This window comes from Scyliorhinus canicula, chromosome 1 (genome assembly GCF_902713615.1).
Source record: "Scyliorhinus canicula chromosome 1, sScyCan1.1, whole genome shotgun sequence".
Taxonomy (NCBI): domain Eukaryota; kingdom Metazoa; phylum Chordata; class Chondrichthyes; order Carcharhiniformes; family Scyliorhinidae; genus Scyliorhinus; species Scyliorhinus canicula.
This window is the reverse complement of record NC_052146.1, coordinates 183761284-183784413: the sequence shown is the minus strand read 5'-3', so window position 1 is coordinate 183784413 and position 23130 is coordinate 183761284. Positions and strand designations below refer to the sequence as shown.

At 49.1% G+C, this 23130-nt stretch overlaps 1 protein-coding gene and 1 non-coding gene across 7 annotated transcripts in view; both read left to right on the top strand.

Moving 5' to 3' along the window:
• The window catches only part of LOC119970022 (cyclin-dependent kinase-like 4), a 226165-nt gene that overhangs the window by 61184 nt on the left and 141851 nt on the right, over positions 1-23130 (top strand). For 3 of the 6 annotated variants that reach the window (XM_038803982.1, XM_038803974.1, XM_038803986.1), the window contains exon 4: positions 15095-15216. In XM_038803982.1, the coding sequence (XP_038659910.1) occupies positions 15095-15216 (122 nt within the window). Of the gene's footprint in view, positions 1-5736; positions 5803-15094; positions 15217-23130 lie in introns of those variants that run through there. The other 3 variants (XM_038803994.1, XM_038804005.1, XM_038803978.1) reach the window with 3 other exon arrangements.
• On the top strand, positions 6349-6461 carry LOC119978397. Its single transcript, XR_005463436.1, has one exon. It is a non-coding gene; the product is annotated as a U5 spliceosomal RNA (small nuclear RNA).

Genomic DNA, 23130 nt, shown 5'->3' with positions numbered 1-23130 from the left:
AAGGGGGCAGAAGCCCCCCACCAGAATAGTCACCTGGAACGTAAGGGGACTTAACGGCCCAGTGAAGAGATCTAGAGTCCTCACCCACCTTAGAAACATGAGGGCCGACATAGTCTTCCTCCAAGAGACGCACTTGAGGGAGCAGGACCAACTGCGGGTAAGAAAGGGCTGGGTGGGACAAACCTATCATTCCTGTTATGGGGCAAGGGCCAGGGGGGTGGCGATCCTGATTGGCAAGAGGACAATGTTTAGGGCGACAAAGACGGTTACGGACCCAGGGGGACGGTATGTCATGGTCAGCGGGGCCCTGGATGGGGCGCCGGTAGTTCTAGTTAACGTGTACGCGCCCAACTGGGACGACACGAGCTTCATCCAAAAGACCATGGCAGAAATCCCGGACATAGCGACGCACCGACTAATCATGGGGGGGGACTTCAACTGTGTACAGGACCCAACGACGGACAGATCAAACCCCAGAACGGGGAGAACCTCAAACATGGCAAGGGAACTCAGCCACTATATGGAGCAGATGGGAGCAGTAGACCCCTGGAGATTCGCCCACCCGGGGGAGAAAGAATTCTCTTTCTTCTCCCCAGTACACAACGTGTACACCAGAATTGACTTCTTTGTGGTGGGGAAAACGGTGCTTCCAGAGATAGACAAGGTGGAATACTCCGCAATTGTGATATCAGACCACGCTCCACACTACATGGATGTGCGGCTAGAGACGGGAAGGGCCCAGCGCCCCAAATGGAGGTTGGACGGTGCCTTACTAGCTGACAAGGCCTTCAACGAAAGGATAGCGCAGGCCATAGCGGAGTACACTGAGATCAACCAAAACGGGGACGTCTCACCCTCCACGTTCTGGGAAGCGCTTAAGGCCGTACTAAGAGGGGAAATCATAGCCTACAAAGCGCAAAGAGATAGGGAGGAAAGGGTGGCTAGGCAGAAGCTGGTCGACTCCATACTGGAGGTAGACCATAAATACTCCGAGGCCCCGACTGTAGAACTCCTGGCGGAGAGAAAAGAATTACAAAGGAACTTTGACCTGCTCTCCACCAGGAAAGCAGTACACCAACTCCGCCAGGCACGCGGGGCCCTATACGAACACGGAGACAAAGCCAGCCGCCTGTTGGCCCACCAGCTGAGAAAGCAGGCAGCCAGCAGAGAAATTGCGCAAATCAGAGATACCAGAGGCACGTTGGAAACAGAACCAGAGAGGATTAACAAAACCTTCAAGGCCTTCTACCAAGAGCTGTACACCTCAGAGCCCCCAACGGGGAAGGCTGGGATGAACCGGTTTCTTGACGGACTGAACATACCAGTTGTGGGAGAGGGCAGAAAACGGGATCTGGAAGCACCACTAGCACTGGGAGAGATCATGGACAGCATTAGCTCCATGCAGGCGGGGAAGGCGCCGGGACCGGACGGATTCCCGGCGGACTTCTACAAAAAATTTGCGGCAGCGCTGGCCCCGCACCTGCGGGAGATGTTCACAGACTCGCTAGCTAGGGGCACGTTGCCACCCACGTTAGCACAGGCCTCAATTTCGCTGATACCTAAGAAAGACAAAGACCCAACGGAATGTGGGTCATACAGACCCATATCTCTGCTGAATGCAGACGCCAAAATACTGGCCAAAATCCTAGCCAAAAGGCTAGAAGACTGTGTACCTGAGGTGGTCACAGAGGACCAGACGGGCTTTGTCAAAGGTAGACAGCTGACCGCGAACATCAGGCGCCTGCTGAACGTGATAATGACCCCCTCCGGGGAGAGAACACAAGAGGTGATCGTCTCCCTGGACGCAGAAAAGGCCTTCGACAGAGTCGAGTGGAAATACCTCATAGAGGTACTGGAGCGGTTCGGGCTTGGAACAGGGTTCACCGCTTGGGTAAAGCTCCTGTACAACGCTCCCATGGCGAGTGTACAGACCAACAATACCAACTCCCAATACTTCCAGCTGCACAGGGGCACCAGACAAGGATGCCCACTGTCCCCGCTGCTGTTCGCACTAGCAATTGAACCGCTAGCAATCGCGGTCAGGGCAGCAAAAAATTGGAGGGGGATCCGAAGGGGAGGTAGAGAGCACAGAGTCTCACTCTATGCGGATGATCTGCTCCTCTATATCTCGGACCCACAAAGCAGCATGGACGGAATCATCGCGCTCCTGAAAGAGTTTGGAGCCTTCTCGGGCTACAAACTCAACATGAGCAAAAGTGAGATCTTCCCAGTACACCCGCAAGGGGGGGGGGGGGGGGGGGGGGGCAGCACTAAAGGGGCTGCCGTTCAAACAAGCCTGACATAAATTCCGCTACCTGGGGATCCAAATAGCCCATGACTGGAAAGGGATCCACAAATGGAACCTCACCAGCCTGACGGAGGAAGTTAAAAAGGACCTGCAAAGATGGAACACACTCCCGCTCTCCCTCGCGGGGAGAGTTCAGACGATCAAAATGAACGTACTGCCCAGGTTCCTCTTCCTGTTTAGATCCATTCCGATCTACATCCCCAAGGCCTTTTTCAAAGCGCTGGACAAACTCATCATGGCGTTCGTATGGGGGGGGTAAAAATGCTAGGATCCCAAAGAAGGTCTTACAAAAAACAAAAACCAGGGGAGGGTTAGCCCTCCCGAATCTACAATTCTACCACTGGGCAGCAACAGCCGAGCGAGTAAGGGGATGGATCCAGGAGCCAGAAGCTGAGTGGTGCGTGCGGAGGAGGCCTCCTGCATGGGAACCTCCCTCCGGGCCCTCGCCACGGCAGCACTCCCATCCCCACCCAAAAAACACTCCAGCAGCCCAGTGGTGACAGCCACCCTCCAATCCTGGAACCAACTGCGGCAGCAACTTGGCCTGACCAAAATGTCGAACAGGGCTCCCATCTGCAACAACCATAGGTTCAAACCAGCACTGACCGACGCCACCTTCAAAAGGTGGAGGCAGGACGGGGGGACACTGACAGTCAGGGACCTATACACGGACGACAGGATCGCAACACTGGACGAACTGACAGAGAAATTTCAGCTAGCTGGGGGGAACGAGCTACGGTACCTGCAGCTCAAAAACTTCCTACGAAAGGAGACAAGGACGTACCCACAACCGCCACGACAGACACTACTGGAAGACCTACTGGACGCAAGTATCCTAGAGAAAGGGAACTGTAGTGACATGTATGACCGACTGGTAGATAGGGACGACACCGTACTGGACGCAACAAGGAGGAAATGGGAGGACGACCTGGGGATGGAGATCGGGTGGGGACTCTGGAGCGAAGCACTGCATAGGGTCAACTCCACCTCCACGTGCGCAAGGCTCAGCCTGACGCAACTAAAAGTGGTACATAGAGCCCACTTAACAAGAACCCGTATGAGTAGGTTCTTCCCGGAGGTGGAAGACAGATGTGAACGGTGCCAAAGAGGCCCGGCCAACCACGCCCACATGTTCTGGTCTTGCCCCAGACTCGTGGAGTACTGGACAGCCTTCTTCGAGGTAATGTCCAAAGTGGTGGGAGTGAGGGTGGAGCCATGCCCGATAGTGGCGGTCTTCGGGGTTTCAGAACAGCCAGATCTATTCCTGGGGAGGAGGGCAGACGCCCTTGCCTTTGCCTCCCTGATCGCCCGCCGTAGAATCCTGTTTGGCTGGCGGTCAGCAGCACCGCCCAGAGCTGCGGACTGGCTGTCCGACCTCTCGGAATCTCTCCAAATGGAGAAAATCAAATTTGCCATCCGAGGGTCGGACGACGGCTTCCACAGAACGTGGGAGCCATTCATGCAACTGTTCCGGGACCTATTTGTGGCCAATGTACAAGAGGAAGAATAGTCGGGGGAAGGTAGCGGGAGGGGGGGGGGGCTACAGGTTCGTTACGGGGGTTCGATGGCTAGCTAAGGCCCAAAACCAAACTAAATAAACATGTTGGGGGGGGGGGGGGGGCGCAGTTACTACTACGAAGATGCTTACCTGTAAATATGTATGTTAATTTTTGCGTGTTTGTTTTTTTCTTTTTTCTTTCTCCTAACAATTTGTAATTTGTTCAATATAAAATATGAAAACTGAATAAAAACATTTATAAAAAAAAACACTGCAATGAAGTTACTGTGAAAGGTCACCCTTTGCCACATTCCGGCGCCTGTTCGGGTACAAAGAGGGAGAATTCAAAGAATTCTCAGCTGGTATGGGAATTGAAACCACGCTGCTGGCCTTGTTCTGTATCACAAACCAGCTGTCTAGCCCACTGAGCTAAACCATCCCAGGTCCTCCGCGCCGCAGTCCAAGTGATAACTACTGCGCCACATGCCGCCCTCAGATTCATCTCTAATAAATGCCATCAACTGCTCCATTTGGGGCTTTCCAACTTGTGACAACCCTTTCCCCTCTGCCATCTTCACAATTGCTACTGCGCCACAGTCTCCTCTAATTCCTTGGCCAGGTCCTTATTTTTTTTGCCGGGTCTGATAACCAGGAGGCATGCCACTCACGGGGGGAACTTCTCCACACCTTCAGCTACATGATCCTGTCGAAAAAAAACCCAGTTTTGGGTAAAAAGAGCTCAAACCAACGCCTTTGAACCAGAGCTGCCCTGTGTGAGGCCACTCACTCCACAACCGCCACTGGAAGTCAGCTGATATTGATGATTTAAGGAACCCACACCCATCTACCTTACCAAACATCTTCAAGATTCTAAAGACCTACATTAGGTCATTTTTAAACTTATGAGAAAAGCAGCAACTTATATTTAACATTGTAAAACATCCAAAGTCACTTCACTGGAGCATTAAACAACATAGAGCACCAAATTAATTTTAAAGCTAGGCTACTTCGGATGCTGGAATTTGAAACAAATGGAAAATCTCAGCAGGTCTGACGAATGTGCCACTCTTAATGTGCCACTATCAGCACCCTTTTCAGCCACGATCACCATTTACATTCCCTTTGTCTTTCAGTCTATGACAACCCTGTCAATCTCTCCGCAGCCTCCATCTATGGCTAGCCTTCTATTCAGTCCGACTGCACCACCAGCCTCTCCACAACAGTATAATTTTCATCCTATTTTCAGTTCTCCCTAGCTCTGAGTCTGACGAAACCTCATCCAGACTCAAAACGTTAGCTCTGTTCTCTCTCTGCATGTGCTGTCAGACCCCCTGAGATTTTCCAGCACTTTTTGTTTTTGTTATTTTAAAAGCGTTTCTACATGCTAATTTGAATTATGAATATTGTAAATGTATATCACATCAGAAATATTTTAAATATCGTTGGTTGTTTCACTGATATAAAAGTAACTGTTGTGCTTTGGGTATTTTCCTACTTCAGTAAAGAAAGCACAGGCAGGGCCCAAGGGAATGCTGATCCCCTGAAGCACTTAAAAGTTTCACTGATTTCCGTCATTTATGTACATTAGTCGTGCATGTTTAAGAACCTGCAATCTGGGAATCGTTTTAATTGTTAACGTGACGAACTGTATAAAATACATTGAAATAAGCAGAAGACACAATGCTTGTGTCAGAGATGATCAGTGTTTTTTTTAAAGTGCTGCAAAAGTGGAAGTAAAATACTTCGAAATGACTGTTTCCTGCTTTAATTAAAGCAGCCTGAACTAAGAGTGCCTCTAAGCAAGCACAGGAAACTCTTACAGAACACGCTGCAACTTTGGGGCATAGGCAGTTTTATGGGTGGAGATAAAATCGGGTGGAGAATTGATTGACAGCCCTAAACGTTTGACGGCGTTTGTGCGTAACGCGCAAACTTTCGCAGTCTTTTAGCAAATTTGTTGCCAGCGCCCCGATTGCAACAGAAACTCATGACTCCTGTACGTATACTATTTGTACTGTATGATGAGGGAATGAAAGATATTTATATCTTTAAAATTATGACCATTGACGCAGCTCATATGGTCAAATGTAAACATAAATATGATAGCATATATTTAAACGCAACATTTGCTTTCTATGCACGGCTCTGAATTCTGAAGCTGCTCTGCATTGTGTTAATGATCCTTGTATGATTTGAAATACTGTTAGTTCACTGCACCAATGCATAATTTAAATCTGGCTGAATTTTCAAACACACAGAGGGCAAACGTACAAATTTGAGTTGCACACGTCATTAAACTCAGCCCACACGAGAGCTCATTTACATACTCATAATCTTCTACAACGTACTTTGCAAAAGGAAAGCAATAGAATTTTAGATTGTGAAAGTGGTTTTCACTGAGATTAAATATTCCAGTTTATCTTCCTTAGGATGTCTGATTTGTAGTAGGATATTTTCTCTGAATGTTGGTGTTAGTGGGTTAGTACAATGGTAAAGAGGTATACCGTCGCTTGGGTGCCAGGAACTGGATACAATATTCAATACACTCTGGTTTCTCTTCAGATCGTATAAATCTTTCGCCTTTTACTAAAGATTTCCGTGGAGAGGAACACTCAGAGTTTTAATTAATTTTTTGTGGCCCTGCTTCTGTGGGGCTGTTTCACAGTTAAAAGACAGATTGACTTTGTTTTCCTTATGTTTCGTTATACTCCGCTTCCCCCTTTTTTCTCATTATATTTCTCTCCTTTTGTTTTTATCTTTTCCTGCATTCCTATATTTGTCACAGGTTGGGTAAAGTAGTACCGTTCCTTAAGCCAGTCATTGCCGTTCATACAGATACATCTGTTAACTTATTCACTTCAATACCCACTGATTTTAGTTTCTTTGCTGTGAAGATGCTGGTGTGAGCACAGTAAGAAGTCTTACAGCACCAGGTTAAAGTCCAACAGGTTTGTTTCAAATCACTAGCTTTCAGAGCACTGCACCTTCCTCAGGTGAATGAAGGGGTTGGTTCATTCGCATTCAAAGCATTGTCTTGAATCTTTGGCTTTGTCTATATATATGTTTCTGGAACCTACCTCTTCATTCACCTGAGGAAGGAGCAGTGCTCCGAAAGCTAGTGATTTGAAACAAACATTGAAGGTGTTTAGGCTCGGGAGGCTAAATTGCCTACTTCTGCTCCGAGGTCATGTGTTCTAGGGAGGAGATGCTCTGGTTGATTTTGCAATCCATCTCTTGGTCTGTAGCATTGTAGCCAACAGATGAGGAACATACCAGCCATGACAGAATGGTGGGGCAGACTTCATGAGCTGAATGGCCTAATTTTGCTCCTATATCTTATGAACCCGGGTAGTATGGTGGGGGTTACATGTAATGTGACATGAACCTGAGATCCCAGTTGAGGCCGTCCTCATGCGTGCGGAACTTGACTACCAGTTGCCGCTCGGCAATTCTGCATTGTGTGTCTTGCCAGCCACCTTGGATAATGTTTACCTGAAGGTCAGAGGCTGAATGTCCTTGACTCCTGAGGTGTTCCCTGACTGGACGGGACCGCTCCTGCCTGGCAATTGTTGCGTGGTGACCATTCATCCGTTGTTGTAGCACCTCCACGGTCTCACCAATGTATCTTGGTACACCCTTTCCTGCAACATATGGGGTAGACAATGTTGGTCGAGTCACATGAGTATGTACCGTGTACCTGGTTGTGGTGTTCTCATGTGATGGTAATGTTCACATGGATGATCTGGGAGGGGATGGAGCTTAGGATGTCCTTGTATGCGGATGATTTGTTATTTATTTCGGAGCTGGGTTCCTCAATGGGGGACATAATGGGCTTGCTTCAAAAATTTGGGACATTCTCTGGATATAAGCTGGATTTGGGGTAAAATGAGTACTTTGTGGTTTCCTCTACAGGGGTGTGAGCTGGGGGGGGGGGGGGGGCTGCCATTCTGTCTGGCAGCATCTCACTTTAGGTATCTGGGGGTGCAGGTGGCCCGGGATTGGCAGGTCTTCAGAAGTTCAATTTCTCTAACTTCGTAGGGAGGGCTGATTTGTTGAGGTGGGATAATCGCCTTCTGTCGTTGCAGATGAATATCTTATCGCAATTCTTGTTTTTGTTTCAGTGCCTGCCGGTTTTTTTGCCTGAAGCATTTTTCAAGGGGGTGGAGAGGCTGATCTCTTCGTTTGTCTGGGAGGGGAAGGTGGCCAGGATAAGGAAGGTGATACTGCAGAAGGGGACAGCAGGTCCCAGAATCCACCGGTCATGTTGCGCCATGCTGATTTTTGGGCGCAATGCTACCAGTTGATCCCACCCAAAATTTCTTTGCCTTTCACTGTTTTTGAAAAACATTTTATTGAGGCATTTCTGTATATACATCAAACACAACCTTTGTAGGCTGGTTTAGCTCAGTAGGCTAGACAACTCGTTTGTGATGCACAACATGGCCAGCAGTGTGGGTTCAATTCCTGTACCAGCTGAGAATTCTGAATTCTCCCTCTGTTTATCCAAACAGGCGCTGGAATGCGGCAACTCGGGGCTTTTCACAGTAACTTCATTGCACTGTTAATGTAAGCCTACTTGTGGCAATAAAGATTATTTATTTATTATTTAAAATAGCAAGCAAACAGGAATACAAATACTCAAAACAAATAAATGTCTAAAACCCCATTGTCCCACCTCCCGCTCCCCAACTCCCCGACCTTTTTTAACTCGTCCCCCCCCCCCGCCTCCCCCGCTGACAACTTGGGCTGGATTCCCCGCTCCCCGACACCAAAATCGCGTTCGGCGAGGGGGCAGGGGATCCGTTTTGGCACCGAAATCAGGAGCAGCGCTGACTTTTAAATTCTCCGCCCCCCCCCGAAAATCAGCATACTCGTGGAGTACGCCACGCCAAGTATCCACCGCCTCAGGCCATTGCCTGAGGCCCGCCCCGCGCTGCTCCGTTGCTGACCAGCCGAATTCCCGACAGCGTGGGACTCGTGTGGTCTCACCGTCCAGGATCTTCACGTGGCGGCTGTGGACTCAGTCCGGGGCCGCCACAGTCGGGGCAGGGCCGATCGGTGGGCAGGGGGGCTTCATTCGGGGCTGGGGGCAATGTGGGCAGGCGGTCCGGGGCGCGTAAGTGGCTGATTCGGGGCACCAGTTTGGCGGTCCAGGTCCGCCAGCTGAGTGTGCCATGGAGCATGGCGCAGCTCCTGCAGGCCACCACCGTGCGCATGCGCGGCCTCTGACTCAGAAGAGGTGTATGACGGCTGCCTGCTAGCCCTCAGCAAAACAGTGAATCTGTGGCCTTTTTACACCAGTTTTCATGGCATAAAATAACACATTTTTCACAATGCCGTGGGGACTTAGTCCCAAAAAAGGAGAAACCAGCCCCTTAACTATTTTCAAAGAAGTCGATGAATGGCTGCCATCTCCAGTAAACCCCTCCATAGACCCTCTCAAGGCAAACTTTATCTTCTCCAGCCTGAAGAACTCTGCCAGGTCGTTCACCCAAACCTCTGGTTTTGGTGGCCCCAGGTCCCGGCATTCCAATAAAATCCGTCTCCGGGCTACCAGGGAGGCAAAGGCCAAAATGTCGATCTCTTTTACACCCTGGATTCCCGGGTCTTTGGGCTCGGGACCACCTTCACCCCCAAGACCTCTGACATAACATCGGCAAACCCCTGCCCGAATCCTCCAAGTTTCGGACAGGCCCAAAAGATGTGGACATGATTCACGGGCCCACCCAGACACTGTTTGCATCTCTCCTCCGCCCCTTGAAAAAACTTGCTCATCCTAGCCACAGACATGTGTACCCTGTGAACCACTTTGAACTGAATAAGGCTAAGCCTAGCACGCAATGAGGTTGCGTTTACCCTCCTCAACGCCTCCTCCCACAGCCCAGTCTCCACATCCCTCCCTAACTCTTCTTCCCACTTACACTACACTACCTCAATCGGGGCTCCCTCCTAGTTCATCAACTCCTTATAAATTTCCGAAACATTACCCTCACCTACCCCTGTTTTTGACAGCACCTATTCCTGCAATCCATGGGGCAACAGGTGGGGAAAGGTCGGCACCTGCTTCCTGCAAAATCCCTCACTGTACGTACCTGAACCCATTCCCGGCGGGCAACTCAAATTCCTCCACCAACCCCTCCAAGCTCGATAGCTGCCCCCCACGAATGGAATCCCAAACCTCTCAATTCTCACCCATTTCCACCCCCGAAACCCCCCATCCAGCAACCTGGAAGAAACCTATGATTCCTGCTTATCGATGCCCAAACCAAGGCCCCCTCTAGCCTCAGGTGCTGCCGTCATTGTCCCCACACCCTTCGGGCCACTACCACTACCTGGCTTGTGGAGTACCTGGCCGGCGAGAATGGTAGAGGCACCGTCAACAGTGCCCCTAAACTCAAGTCCTTACAGGAGGTTGCCTCAATCTGCTCCTTTACCGACACCTCCTCCACTCCCCACTTCCTGACCATGGCTATATTTGCTGCCCAGTAATAATTCATCAAGTTTTGGAGAGCCAGACGCTCCAGCTCCAGCCGACCCCGCTTCAGCAGCACCTTCTTCACCCGCAGGGCTTTGCCCACCCAAACAAACCCCGATATCAGTGCATTCGCCCTCTTAAAAAAAGCCTTTGGAATGAAGATCGTGAAATTCTGGAAAACAAATAAGGACCTCGGGAGAAACGTCATCTTCACTGATTACATGCGTCCCACCAGCGACAGCGGGAGCACGTCCTACCTCCTAAAATCCCTCTTTATCTGTTCCACCAACCAAGCCAGATTCAGTTTATGCAACTGCTCCTACCCCTGCGCCCAAATAACAAAAGCTCACCCCCACTACTCTAAACGGCAACTCCCCCAGCTCCTCTCCTGCCCCCTTGCTTGGATTGGAAAAACCTCGCTCTTCCCCATATTTAATTTGTACCCCGAAAACTGACCAAATTCTTCTCATATGCCCATTATCCCCCCAATAATTTCCACAGGATTTGATATATAGAGCAGTAAATCGTCCGCGTACAACAAGACCCTATGCTCCACCTCCCCTGATCTATCCCCTGCCAATCCCTCCCAATGGGGAGAATGGGCATCCCTACCTCGTCCCCCGGTGCAATACTCCAAACTTACCTGGTTTGTTCGCACACTCGCTGTCGGCGCCCGGTATAACAGCCAGACCCAATCCACAAACCCCTGCCCAAACCCAAACCATCCCAGCACCTCCCACAAATAGTCCCACTTCACCTGGTCGAAGGCCTTCCCTGCATCCATGGCGACAACCACCTCCCTACTTCTTCCCTCCGGGGGCATCATTATAGCATTTAACAACAGCCTGATGTTAGCTGACAGATGCCTCCCCTTAACAAACCCCATCTGGTCCCCCCTATCACCCCCAGCACACAATCCTGAATCCTTGAGGCCAAGATCTAAACCAACAACTTGGCATCCACAGTTAATAATTAAATTGGCCGGTAAGACCCACACTGCTCCGGATACTTATCCCTGTTTAAAATTAAGGAGATCCAGGCCTGCGACAGCATAGTGGGGAGCACCCCTTACTCCTCGCCTCATTGAATGCCCTTACCAGCAGGGGCCCCAATACCCCCAAAAACGTTTTATAGAATTCCACCAGGAACCCATCCGAGCCCGGGGCCTTTCCCATCTGCATCGCCACCATATCCTCCAACACCACCACCAGCCCAATGGGGGCTCCCGATCTCGCCACCAGGTCTCCTCCACCCTAGGGAACTCCAACTCATCCAAAAAATGCCTCATTCCTCCACCCCGGCTGAAGGTTCTGACTCATACAGTCTCTTATAAAAGTCCCCGAACACCCCATTCACCCCCACCCGGTCCAAGACCATTTCCCCCCTCCTATCCTTCACCTTTCCGATCTCCCTCGCTGCCTCCTGCTTCTTCAATTGATGTGCCAACATCCTACTCGCCTTTTCCCCGTATTCATAGACTGATCCCTTAGCCCTTCTCAACTGCCCTACCACCTTACCTGTAGATATCAGTCCAAACTCCATCTGGAGTTTCTGCCACTCTCTCAACAACCCCATCTCGGGGCCTCCGAATACCTGCTATCCACCTGCAGAATCTCATCCACTAACCTCGCCATCTCCGCCTGCCCAGTCTTGTCTCTATGTGCCCGTATTGAAATAAAGTTCACACCTTACCACTGCCTTCAGTGCCTCCCTTAATGTGGCGGGCAAAACCTCACCGATGTCATTCAGCTCCACATATCCCCAAATAGCAGCCTTCACCCACTCACAAACCTCCTCATCTGCCAACAGCCCCACGTCCAACCTCCACTGTGGGCGCTGTTCCCCTCCATCCCAATTCACCTGCAAGACCCCCCAAAGCGACATGTGGTCCAAAACTACAATCGCTGAGTACTCCTAACCGACCACCCCTGCCAACACCATCCTGTCCATCACAAAATAGTCGATTTGGGAGTACACCTTATGTACCTGGAAGAAAAACAAAAATTAATTTGTCCTCGGCCTCCCAAACCCCCACGAGTCCACTCCCCCCATACGCTCCATAAACCCTTTAATTCCCTTGCCACCGCTGATACCCTCCCCGACCTTGGACTCGACCGATCCAATTTTGGCTCAAGAACTGCGTTAAAATCCCTCCCCATTATCAACTGGTGCGAGTCCAGGTGCGGGATCTCCCCCAGTACCTGCCTCATAAACTCTACATCATCCCAGTTCGGGGCATAAACATTCACCAGCACCACCGGCATCCCCTCCAATTTCCCACTCACCATAACGAACCACCCCCGGAGTCTGCCGCTGTGTTTCCCACTTCATAAGCTACTTGTTTATTTGTCAGACCGTCAACCCCCTCATCTTCAAATCCAATCCTGAATGAAGACGTGCCCTACCCACTCTTTCCTGAGCCGAGTTTGATCCCCGATCTTCAGGTGTGTTTCCTGCAAGAATGCCACATCCGCCTTCAAGCTCCTCAAATGCGCAAACACGTGGGCCCCCTTGACTGGCCCATTCAACCCTCACACATTCCATGTGATCAGCATGTTCGGGGGACTCTTTCCCCCAAATCAAGCATACCCCCTCCTGGGCCTGCCTCCAGCCCAGACCCCCCACACCATCAGGCCTGTCCTCGGATGTCCACCGTCTTCAACCCCCCCATACCATATTTTAAAAACCTCTCCCCTGTCAGCAGTCCACCCGCCCCCCCACCGACAAAACAACAGACCCAAATCCAATTAATACTCTAACCATCTGCTCACCCCCCACTGTGCTTCCGTGAGCTAGCCCAACCAGTTAGCCTGGCAGCCCCCACCCATGGTGCCCAGCATCCTACCACCTCTGATTCCGCTCCCCCCCCCCCCCCCCCACTCAAACACAATCTTGGTGCAAGCAACAATATCAACAATCAAAGACAGAAAGAAAAAGCACAAACAGAAGAACAAAGGACAAGGGCCCCCCAGAGAAAAAACAGAGCCCAATGCACTCACCCATTACCCTTCCCCATCCTCCCAAAAAAATCCCCAACAGCCCCCCCAGGAGAGAAAAAAAAACAAGAAACAAAAGAGTCCCCTCTCCCCACCAAACAAAAAGCCCCACCTCCCCAGACAGAATGACAGGGAGAATCAACCTCCCCAAACACCACCTCCAAAGTTCAATTTGAAATGAAAATTGCTTATTGTCACGAGTAGGCTTCAATGAAGTTACTGTGAAAAGCCCCTAGTCGCCACATTCCGGCGCCTGTCCGGGGAGGCTGGTACGGGAATCGAACCGTGCTGCTGGCCTGCTTGGTCTGCTTTAAAAGCCAGTGATTTAGCTGAGTGAGCTAAACCAGCCCCTCCTTCATCCTTCATCCAATTTCATCCTTCTCCTGCCAGTCCATTGTCTCTCACAAACTCTACTGGTTCCTCTGGTGTACCAAAATAGTGTCCCCAACCATTGTAGGTCACCCAGAGGCAGGCCAGAGACAGCACCCCGAACTTCACCCCTCCTTAAAGAGGGCAGCCTTCACTCTGTTAAAACCCACTCTCCTCTAGGCCAGCTCCGCATCCAGGTCCTGGTATACTCGAAATTCGCTGCCCTCCCAGGTACATTGCCTCATCTGCCTGGCCCACCTCAGGATCCGTTCCTTACCAAGGAACCAGTGCAACCGCACCACCATTGCCCTCGTTGGCTCATTACCCTGCGGTTCCTCATCAGCTCCCTGTGCGCCTGGTCCACCTCCAGGGGCTGCTTGAAGACCCCCCCCTCCCAGCAACATCTCAAGCATCTTGGCTACATACAAGCCAGCGTTCACTCCCTCAATGACCGCTGGCAACCCCACAATCCTCAGGTTCTGTCTCAAAGAGATATTCTCCAGATCTTCCACCTTCTCCTGAAGCTACTTCGGGGTATCTCGCATCACCCCCATCTCGGCTGCCAACGAAGTAAGCAACCTCGTGCTCCCTCACCTTAAGATTTCCTGGCTTTGAGACTCCAGCCTCAGCTCCACACGGTCGATCCCCGCCTTAAGCGGATCCACCTCTTCGCCAGGTCCTCCAGAGACAGGACAGCACAATGGTGCAGTGGTTAGCATGCCTCACGGTGCCGAGGTCCCAGGTTCGATCCTGGCTCTGGGACACTGTCCGTGTGGAGTTTGCACCTTCTGCCCGTGTTTGGGTGGGTTTTGCTCCCACAACCCATAGATGTGCAGGGTAGGTTGATTGGCCACACTACATTAATTGGAAAAATGAATTGAGTACTCTAAATTTATTTTTAAAAAGGTCCTCCAGAGACTCCTTCCTCTGCTGACTGTACATCTTATTCAAGAAGTCCACCAGCTGCTCAATTGACCACTGAGATGGTAGAGCTGAACCCTTACCCTCTGCCATCTTCCCGTGTCGCAGGAAATGTTTCTCGCTCCGACAGCTCCTTTCGCCTAAAACCATTTCTGGTCCACAAATCCATCCACCAGTGGAATAAACTCTTCCTCCCCCACTCCTGCAACTTTTTGCATGAAAACATCCGCCCGTAAAATGGGGAAAAAGTCCAAAAACACCGCCACAAGCAAGTGCTGCCAAATGTGCGACCACTCACACCATGGCCACCACCGGAAGCCCCTTTCACTGTTTTAATTAACACATTTCAGCTTTACACTCCCAGACCTATCCAGTCCTCAGTGTTTCATAGCCTGTGTTTTGAAAAAGATTAATTTATTCAGTGCAGAGAAGAGTGTAAAATGCCAAAATGGTATCCAATTTTTAAAAACTGAAGAGAATGTTGAGTGTAAGGAATTTAAACAACATTTTCTATATCTTTGTTACAGCAGTTAAAGCACAATAACCTAGTGAACCTACTCGAAGTATTCAGAAGAAAACATAAATTGCATCTTGTGCTTGAGTACTGTGATCACACTGTATTAAATGAGCTGGAGAGGTATCCCAGAGGGTAAGAGTGCTTAAATTTAATGTCTAATTACTGAAAACACTGCATACAGATGAGAAAGATTGTAAAATTAAGATGGAAGTTTAGATTTATTCCATTTGCCATCCTTCAAAAGAAATTTGCTCAATGATTTGTTAGCGTATACTGTTGTTCTGATATAGATAATATCCAGTAGCAAGGGTTCCACTAATGTCAAGAATGTATAATGACAATCCTTTCTGTGTTTGCTTGTGCGCTGAGAGTGAGAGCAAGGATTTTGTTTTCATTGACCTACAAACTAAGCAGCAGATGACAAGGTCTTTACCTTACCTTCTGTCAGAGAAAGCTGCATGCTGGATTTATTCACCAAAACCAGTAACAGTGATATAAATATTTAACTGTGCTTTGCCTTCTGTGTCCCGCCGCATAAACCTCTGGATTGTCCTTTTTATGTTCACCTTTTGCTATTTCTCCCCTTCCCTTCTCAATGGGGTTATAGCTTTGCCTTTGCGCAGCCCAGAATCTGAGGATCATTACAGTCCCTCTGCATCATTATACACCAGATCAGAAACCCATGTGACTGTCTTGAAAACAGATTTAACATACAAACTCGATGAAACATAAATACATAGAACACTACAATTACAATCATTCTTGCCCATTGCTTAGATTTTCAACGTCTTGAAAATGAAATGAAATGAAACAGATTTTGAATGTAAAGTACTTATTCACCTATAAGAGATGGCTGTGTGTTGTTCCTCGTGTCTTAATAAAGCTCGTAGTCTCAAAGGAGGAGAAGATGCTTTATTGTGAATTTGTTCTGTCTTCAGAGCTTAACTTACGGCTACCTCAAATGCTGCCTGCTTGTGTGTCTGTGTCCTGCTACGAGTTCTACCTTCCGTGAAGTGTCTCGTCACTTCCTGTCCCTGTGTATATATAGCTCTCCCGTGCTCCCTCTAGTGCTTGCTCAGTTGTATTGCATCTACTCAGATCTACAATCACCACATCCCCCCTTTTTTCTTTACATATTTCTGTACATCGTTAAAGAAAATTGTACAAAACAGTTACTTATGATATGTGTATCTATACAAGTGATGGTGCTATTGCATATTTTACAAAGCCAATTTATATTTATGAGTCCACTCTTAATAAAAACATTTAGGAGTCCAAACTTGATGAATTTGTTCACTGAGTTTTTTCTTTTGTTGTTGTTGACGTGGTGAATGTTGTCGGTGTTCTTGTTATTTTAAGTAACCAATGCGTCATCCCGAGGTGTTTGCATGGTCGAACCACTGATGTTGACTGACATGGACTTTTTTCTGTGCTTGTGGTATCGATTTATTATGTCATCTGCCTTGAAAGCTGATGTGCTTGCTTGTTCTAGAGCAGATGTGAGTTTGTGCGATTCGTCATCCCATGGCATGTTTGTAGTCTTGTCATTGTTTTGCAGTGTGCTGTGGCATTGTCCTTCATGTGCAGAGTTGTACCATTTTGTACAAGTCGTTGTTTCATTGCTGTTGTTTCTGTCGTTCCTGTCTTTGTTGTTTTCGTTGCCGTTCTTGTTGCTGTTTTTGTCGTTTCTGTCTTTGTTGTTGTCGCTATCTTTGTTACGCTTCTTGTTGGTTTTGTTGTTCTTCTTGTAGTTTTTGTCGTTGTGCTTGTAGTTTTTGTTGGTGCTGTTGTTATTCTTGTTTCTGCAGTGCTTCTTGCGATTTTTGTTCTTGTCGCGCTTCATGTTGCTTTTGTTCTTGCTGTTGTTGTATTCATTTCTGCTGTGCTTCTTTTGGCTTTTGTTTTTCTTGTTATGCTCAATGAGTGTCCCGTGTGGATAATTTGAGTCATTGAACGTTTCGTCTCGAGAATGGTGAGAATGATCTGATGTTGCATTGATGCTGGTGACATCAGTCATTTGTTGTGGATTAGATTTGTCATCTTTGCTTTCTTGGTGCTCCTCTTCTGGAGTCAAATTCTTCACGATTTCATTTGATGCGGTCTCTCTGGACTCTTGGTGCTCCTCTTCCGGAGTCAAAATCTTCATGATTTCAATTGACGTGGTCTCTCTGGACTCTTGGCGCTCCTCTTCTGGAGTCAAAATTTTCATGGTTTCTATTGGCGTGGTCTCTCTGGACTTTAAGGTGGCCCTACTCTGTGCTTCTGTACAGACAAGCTGAGAACTGTCAGTCTCGCTGTGATCCTGTACCTCCTGTATGTCGAGTGTGATCACCTTGTCACTGTTTTCGGATGCAGTGGGTAGATGTACATTGTCTTTTTCTTGATTATGTGAGCTTGGTAGACTTTCATAGTCTGCTTGCGGTTGCTCAGATACGGCGGGTTGACCTTCATGGACTTGTTCATGAATGGTGTTCGCCAGGGAGTGTTTGCTTGCTTCCCTTTTGGAGTCTTTCATCACTCTCACTGTGGAGCCTGTCATCGCTCTCTCTGTGGAGTCTTTCTGTGCTCTCTGTGTGGCGTCGTCTTCGTCCTGGGTATTGCTGTCATCCAATGTATCGACGATCTGCCATGGCACTATGGTGTTGGATTGATCTACCATGAGTAGATTCGTGTTGAGCTTTGCGACCGTGTCGCTGATGCTGTGATCAGCATATCCGAATAACTCAGCCATGTCTGAGTAGTATTCTTCGAAAACCAAATCATCTTGGTTGGATTCATCTACCATGAGTAGATTCATGTTGAGCTTTGCGACCGTGTCGCTGATGCTGTGATCAGCATATTCGAATAACTCAGCCATGTCTGAGTAGTATTCTTCGAAAAACAAATCATCTTTTTTGGTTTCGGATTTATTTTTGTTCTCTTCACTTTGGGTGGTGCAGACTGCTTTTTCCAGGGTGTTGTGCGAGTTGTTTTCAACTGCTGGTTTAAGTTCAGGCATTTTTTTGTCTTCTGAGGCAAGAAAGTTTGGTTTTACCGCTTTAAGTATCTTGGTTTCAATTATCGGGCATTTCCTTTTTAAGTAGGCATGGTCCGGATGCTCAGACGTCATGACGCTTGTGACGTCATGCGTAGGAATCAATTGCGCATGCGCAAATCGGCATTCCTTCACTGTGCGGTTTTGTGTCCACTGCGCATGCGCGGCTTGCGCATGTGTATAACGATCCGCGACCAAAACGTTTTGAGACTGCGCATGCGTGGCTTGCGCATGCGCAGAACGATAAACGGGTGATTGTAACTGCGCATGCGCGGCTTCTGTTTCCTACGCATGCGCAGACGCAGATTTTAGTTCTTTGTCTGCCACAGACTGTAAAATGTGCTCCGATGCCATTTTATCTCGGATTTCAGCATTTTTTCTTTCTGAAAGTTGTAAGTTACCTTTTCCTTTCGATCTGGACTGGATTTCAGCGTTTTGGCTTTGTGGAAAATTCAAGTTATTTCTTCTTTTTGATCTGTACTTTTCACTCGCGATTTCTTGACTGAAGCCTTTCTGTTTGTAGAGTTTTGCATCACTCAGTCTCTGTGCAGTTTGGCCTCTGAGCATACCGTGCTGTTCAAATTCCTTACAGTACTCTTCAAATTTGTTTAGTATTGTTTGTAAGTTGTTGCTGTCTTCATCTTTTGAGTATTTAAATCCATTATATACTTTCCTAGCTTCATGCCCTGCGATGAGCATTGCTATTTTAATTTTGTCTGAGGCTGCTGCTACTTCATTAGCTATGATATATAAATCGAACATTTATTTAAATATTTTCCGGACATTTCTTACATTGCCAGTCATGTCCAGCTGAGGTGGAGTTCCAAGCCACATTCTCGAATAAGCGATGTCTTCCCAAGTCGAATGTCCAGTAGGAGATTTCCATGCCATTTTGTTCTTTCTGTGTCTGCAGCTGAGTTGTCCTGTAGTAAGCGTCTGAAGCCACTCTTGGTACCATGTGTTGTTCCTCGTGTCTTAATAAAGCTCGTAGTCTCAAAGGTGGAGAAGGTGCTTTATTGTGAATTGTTCTGTCTTCAGAGCTTAATTTACGGCTACCTCAAATGCTGCCTGCTAGAGTGTCTGTGTCCTGCTACGAGTTCTGCCTTCCGTGAAGTGTCTCGTCACTTCCTGTCCCTGTGTATATATAGCTCTCCCATGCTCCCTCTAGTGCTTGCTCAGTTGTATTGCATCTACTCAGATCTACAATCACCACAGGCTGGAGGGCAGAAAACAGATGCTTGGGCTAAATGGAAGTTGCTCATACTAGAAGATGGGGTGAACAGGGTTTAACAATTTGTTATGTACATAAATGATCTGGATTTAGGATTACGGAAAATTTAGAAATTTGAAAATGGTGCAAAATTGTTAGTATGGCAAAGTATAATAAAGATTTGTTACTGGATAGGCTAGCACGATGGGGACTTCTGGTGACGGCATGTAGGGAGGAGTCACACACAAGGTGGCTCCTGCCAGGGTACTTTATTTTTATTCCTTTTCACTCAGTTTTTTGGGTTGTTTGGGTTAAAACTTAACTAATTCAATGGGATAAGGTTCCCACCTAACAGAAATGCCCTTAAAGTCCACTTAAAGAAAGCCAGCAAGTAAAGAGTCATCGACAGATTCAGAAGTCTCTCGAGGCTCTTCTGCTGAGAAAATGGCAGAAGCCTCTACCATGGCTTTGGCCACTCCACTGCTGCTGAGATGCTTACAGGCATCTTGGCAGCGGTATTTCAGAAACAGCGGCGGCTGTGTCCGAGGACCTTTATAAATCAATAGAAGTGGCTCTCATTCAGTTGGTGTTGGGTGAAGACTGAAGAAACTTTGGGGCAGCAGGGTAGCATGGTGGTTAGCATAAATGCTTCACAGCTCCAGGGTCCCAGGTTCGATTCCCGGCTGGGTCACTGTCTGTGTGGAGTCTGCACGTCCTCCCCCTGTGTGCGTGGGTTTCCTCCGGGTGCTCCGGTTTCCTCCCACAGTCCAAAGATGTGCGGGTTAGGTGGATTGGCCATGCTAAATTGCCCGTAGTGTCCTAATAAAAAAGTAAGATTAACGGGGGGGTTGTTCAGTTACGGGTATAGGGTGGATACGTGGGTTTGAGTAGGGTGATCATGGCTTGGCACAACATTGAGGGCCGAAGGGCCTGTTCTGTGCTGTACTGTTCTATGTTCTATGTTCTAAACGGTAAAGGCACATGGCAGGGTGTTACAGAGTGTGGCATTGGCCCACTTGAAGCAGAGCGATCAGATTGTTCCTTGGAAGCTCAGATGGCAATGTTGGCTGGTGATGATAAAGTACTGCGGGCCAAATCTGGAGAATTATGCCAGGAGTCAGAACCTTAGAATCATGGGACTGCCGGAGGGAGTGAAGGGCCCGAACCCGACAGACTATATCTCAAAGATGTTGGGAAGATGGTGTGATAAGGATGAATCATTGTCCCCTCCCGAGCTGGATTGAGCCCACCGCTTACTCAGGCAGATGTCAGGTTCCGGCGAGCCACCATGGGAAATCATTGTGAGGTTCCAGAGGAATCAGAAGAAGGAACGAGTCCTGAGGTAAGCGAAGGATCACCGAGACTATAAATCAGTGGGCCTCGCTATCATGCTCTATCAAGATGTGGGAGCAAACTAGCTAAAAGGCAGGCAGGCCAAGGCCACGTGAGATAAGAGTGGAGTTTAGTTTGGGGTGATATGCCCTGCACTCCTCCGAGTGACTTATGATGCAAAGGACTATTATTTTGATGGACTGGAGGAGGCTGATTCTCTTGTTAGGAAGCATGGGCTGGGGGTGGGGGGGAGTTAATTGTTATTTTTACAAGATCTTTGTGGGGCCGGAGGGTCCCGCCTAATTTGGCGGTGGCACATACTTCACTGTGCCACCCTGTTACGCATGCGGATCTCGGGACGCACCATTGTCAGCGGGATGGACTCGGGAGAGCTGGTGACCATCATAAGGAGGCTATGGGTCGACTGTGGTGTTGATGCTCTCAGCGATGCCGCTCTGTGAGCAGGCCTTGCTCTGCAGCCCCTCGGAAAGATCCACCTGCATCAGGGACACGTCCCTCAGTGACTCAGATATGCTGTCAAGATGCTCAGCCATGGCCGTCACTGACTGAGCAACACCTTGGACACCACCACTCATGGTGCTAACATCGTTCTCCAGGCTTTCCACTGCAGTCGCCACCGTTGCATTGTTGGCCTTCCGTGAAGAGGGGCTGGTTTAGCTCACTTGGCTAAATCGCTGGCTTTTAAAGCAGATCAAGAGGCCAGCAGCACGGTTCGATTCCCGTACCAGCCTCCCCGGACAGGCGCCGGAATGTGGCGACTAGGGGCTTTTCACAGTAACTTAATTGAAGCCTACTCATGACAATAAGCGATTTTCATTTCATTTGGTGCCACGCATTTCCGGTGCTATCACCTGTCCCCATAGCCTTTCGGACTCCTCCAATTTGCTTTGGACCTACTGGAGTGGCGCTGACATTTCCCTCTGAATCTCACGGCTGCACCCTATCGACTGCATCATCTCTGGGATAGCTTGGCCCAGAGACTCAGCATCTGACTGAGACTCTGCTAGGTCCTGGGATCCAGCGGACCCCCGGCTGCTGCCACCCCCTCCCCCCTCCCCCCCCGGAGGTTCCTGCCTCCACCTGATGAGCCTCTGCGACTGTGGTGCTCAGCCGATTGTGCCCCAGAAGCCTTTCCACCACTTTCACCCAGCAAGGTGAGGTGTGTCTACGCTGGTGCAGGGTTGGGATGACAGCTGTGAGGCATTGATGGTGGCATCCTGGGAGTTCACCTCTGAGGTGTTCCCTTGGATGCCAGGGGGGCAACCCCAGATGGCCTGGCACCATCTGATGGAGATCCTGTGGTCAGTGAGAGGGCAGGGTCATCATGCTGGCATGAGCAACTCATGTTTGACAGGTCATCTGGGTGGAGGCTGGTGGATTCTCACCTCTACGGCGCAGGACAAGCTTGACATCAGTGACCAATCTGTTGTCGGCCAGCCTGGAACCTCCAGGACCCGTTCCTCACAGGGCGTGCAGACCCTGAGGTCCGGCATCCCGCCGCTCATCTGGTCCCTTTCCCGTCTGATGTGGGACAACTTCCCCTGGGGGCCTGAGGGTGGGAGAAAGGGTGCTATGGCAGGGGATAGGCATGGGTGGGTGTGCTAGTGGGTGCCAGGTGCAGGGTCATGGGGGGGGGGGGGAGGCGGGACTGGTGCCAGGGGGCCAATGCCAACTCATCCGTGCAGTCCCGTGGAGGTCGTTGAGCTTCTTATGGCACTGGATGGGGGTACTCCTGGACTGATTGTACTCCAAGGAGGCACTGGCTGACCTGTGGCTGACCCCCTCGGAGGAACAGGGTAACCCATCTAGACTCGACCGCGTTGATCATAACATCCTCCCCCAAAGCCTCTCCCCAGACAAACTGAATTACTTTGTATCAGTCTTGATGGCGGAAGACACCGGTGGGATGCCAGAGCTCCACAGGAACCAGGGGGGCAGAAGTGAGTGCAGTGACCATTACTAAGGAGAAGGTTCTGGGGAAACTGAAAGGTCTAATGGTGGATATGTCACCTGGACTGGATGGACTACACCCCAGGGTCCAAAAAGAGATGGCTGAGAAAGTTGTGGAGGCATTGGTGATGATCTTTCAGGAATCACTGGAGGCAGGAAGAGTCCCAGCGGACTGGAAAGTGGCTAATGTAACACCATTGTTTAAGAAGGGAGGGAGGCAGAAGGCGGGAAATTATAGGCCGGTTAACCTGACTTCGGTCATTGATAAGATTTTAGAGTCTGTTATTAAAGATGAAATCGCAAAGTACTTGGATGTGCATGGTAAAATAGGACTGAGTCAGCACGGCTTTGTCAAAAGGAGGTCATGTATGACAAATCTGTTAGAGTTCTTTGAGGAGGTAATAAGGAAGTTAGGCAAAGGAGAACCAGTGGACATGATTTATTTAGATTTCCAGAAGGCCTTTGATAAGGTGCCGCAGAGAAGACTGTTAAATAAGTT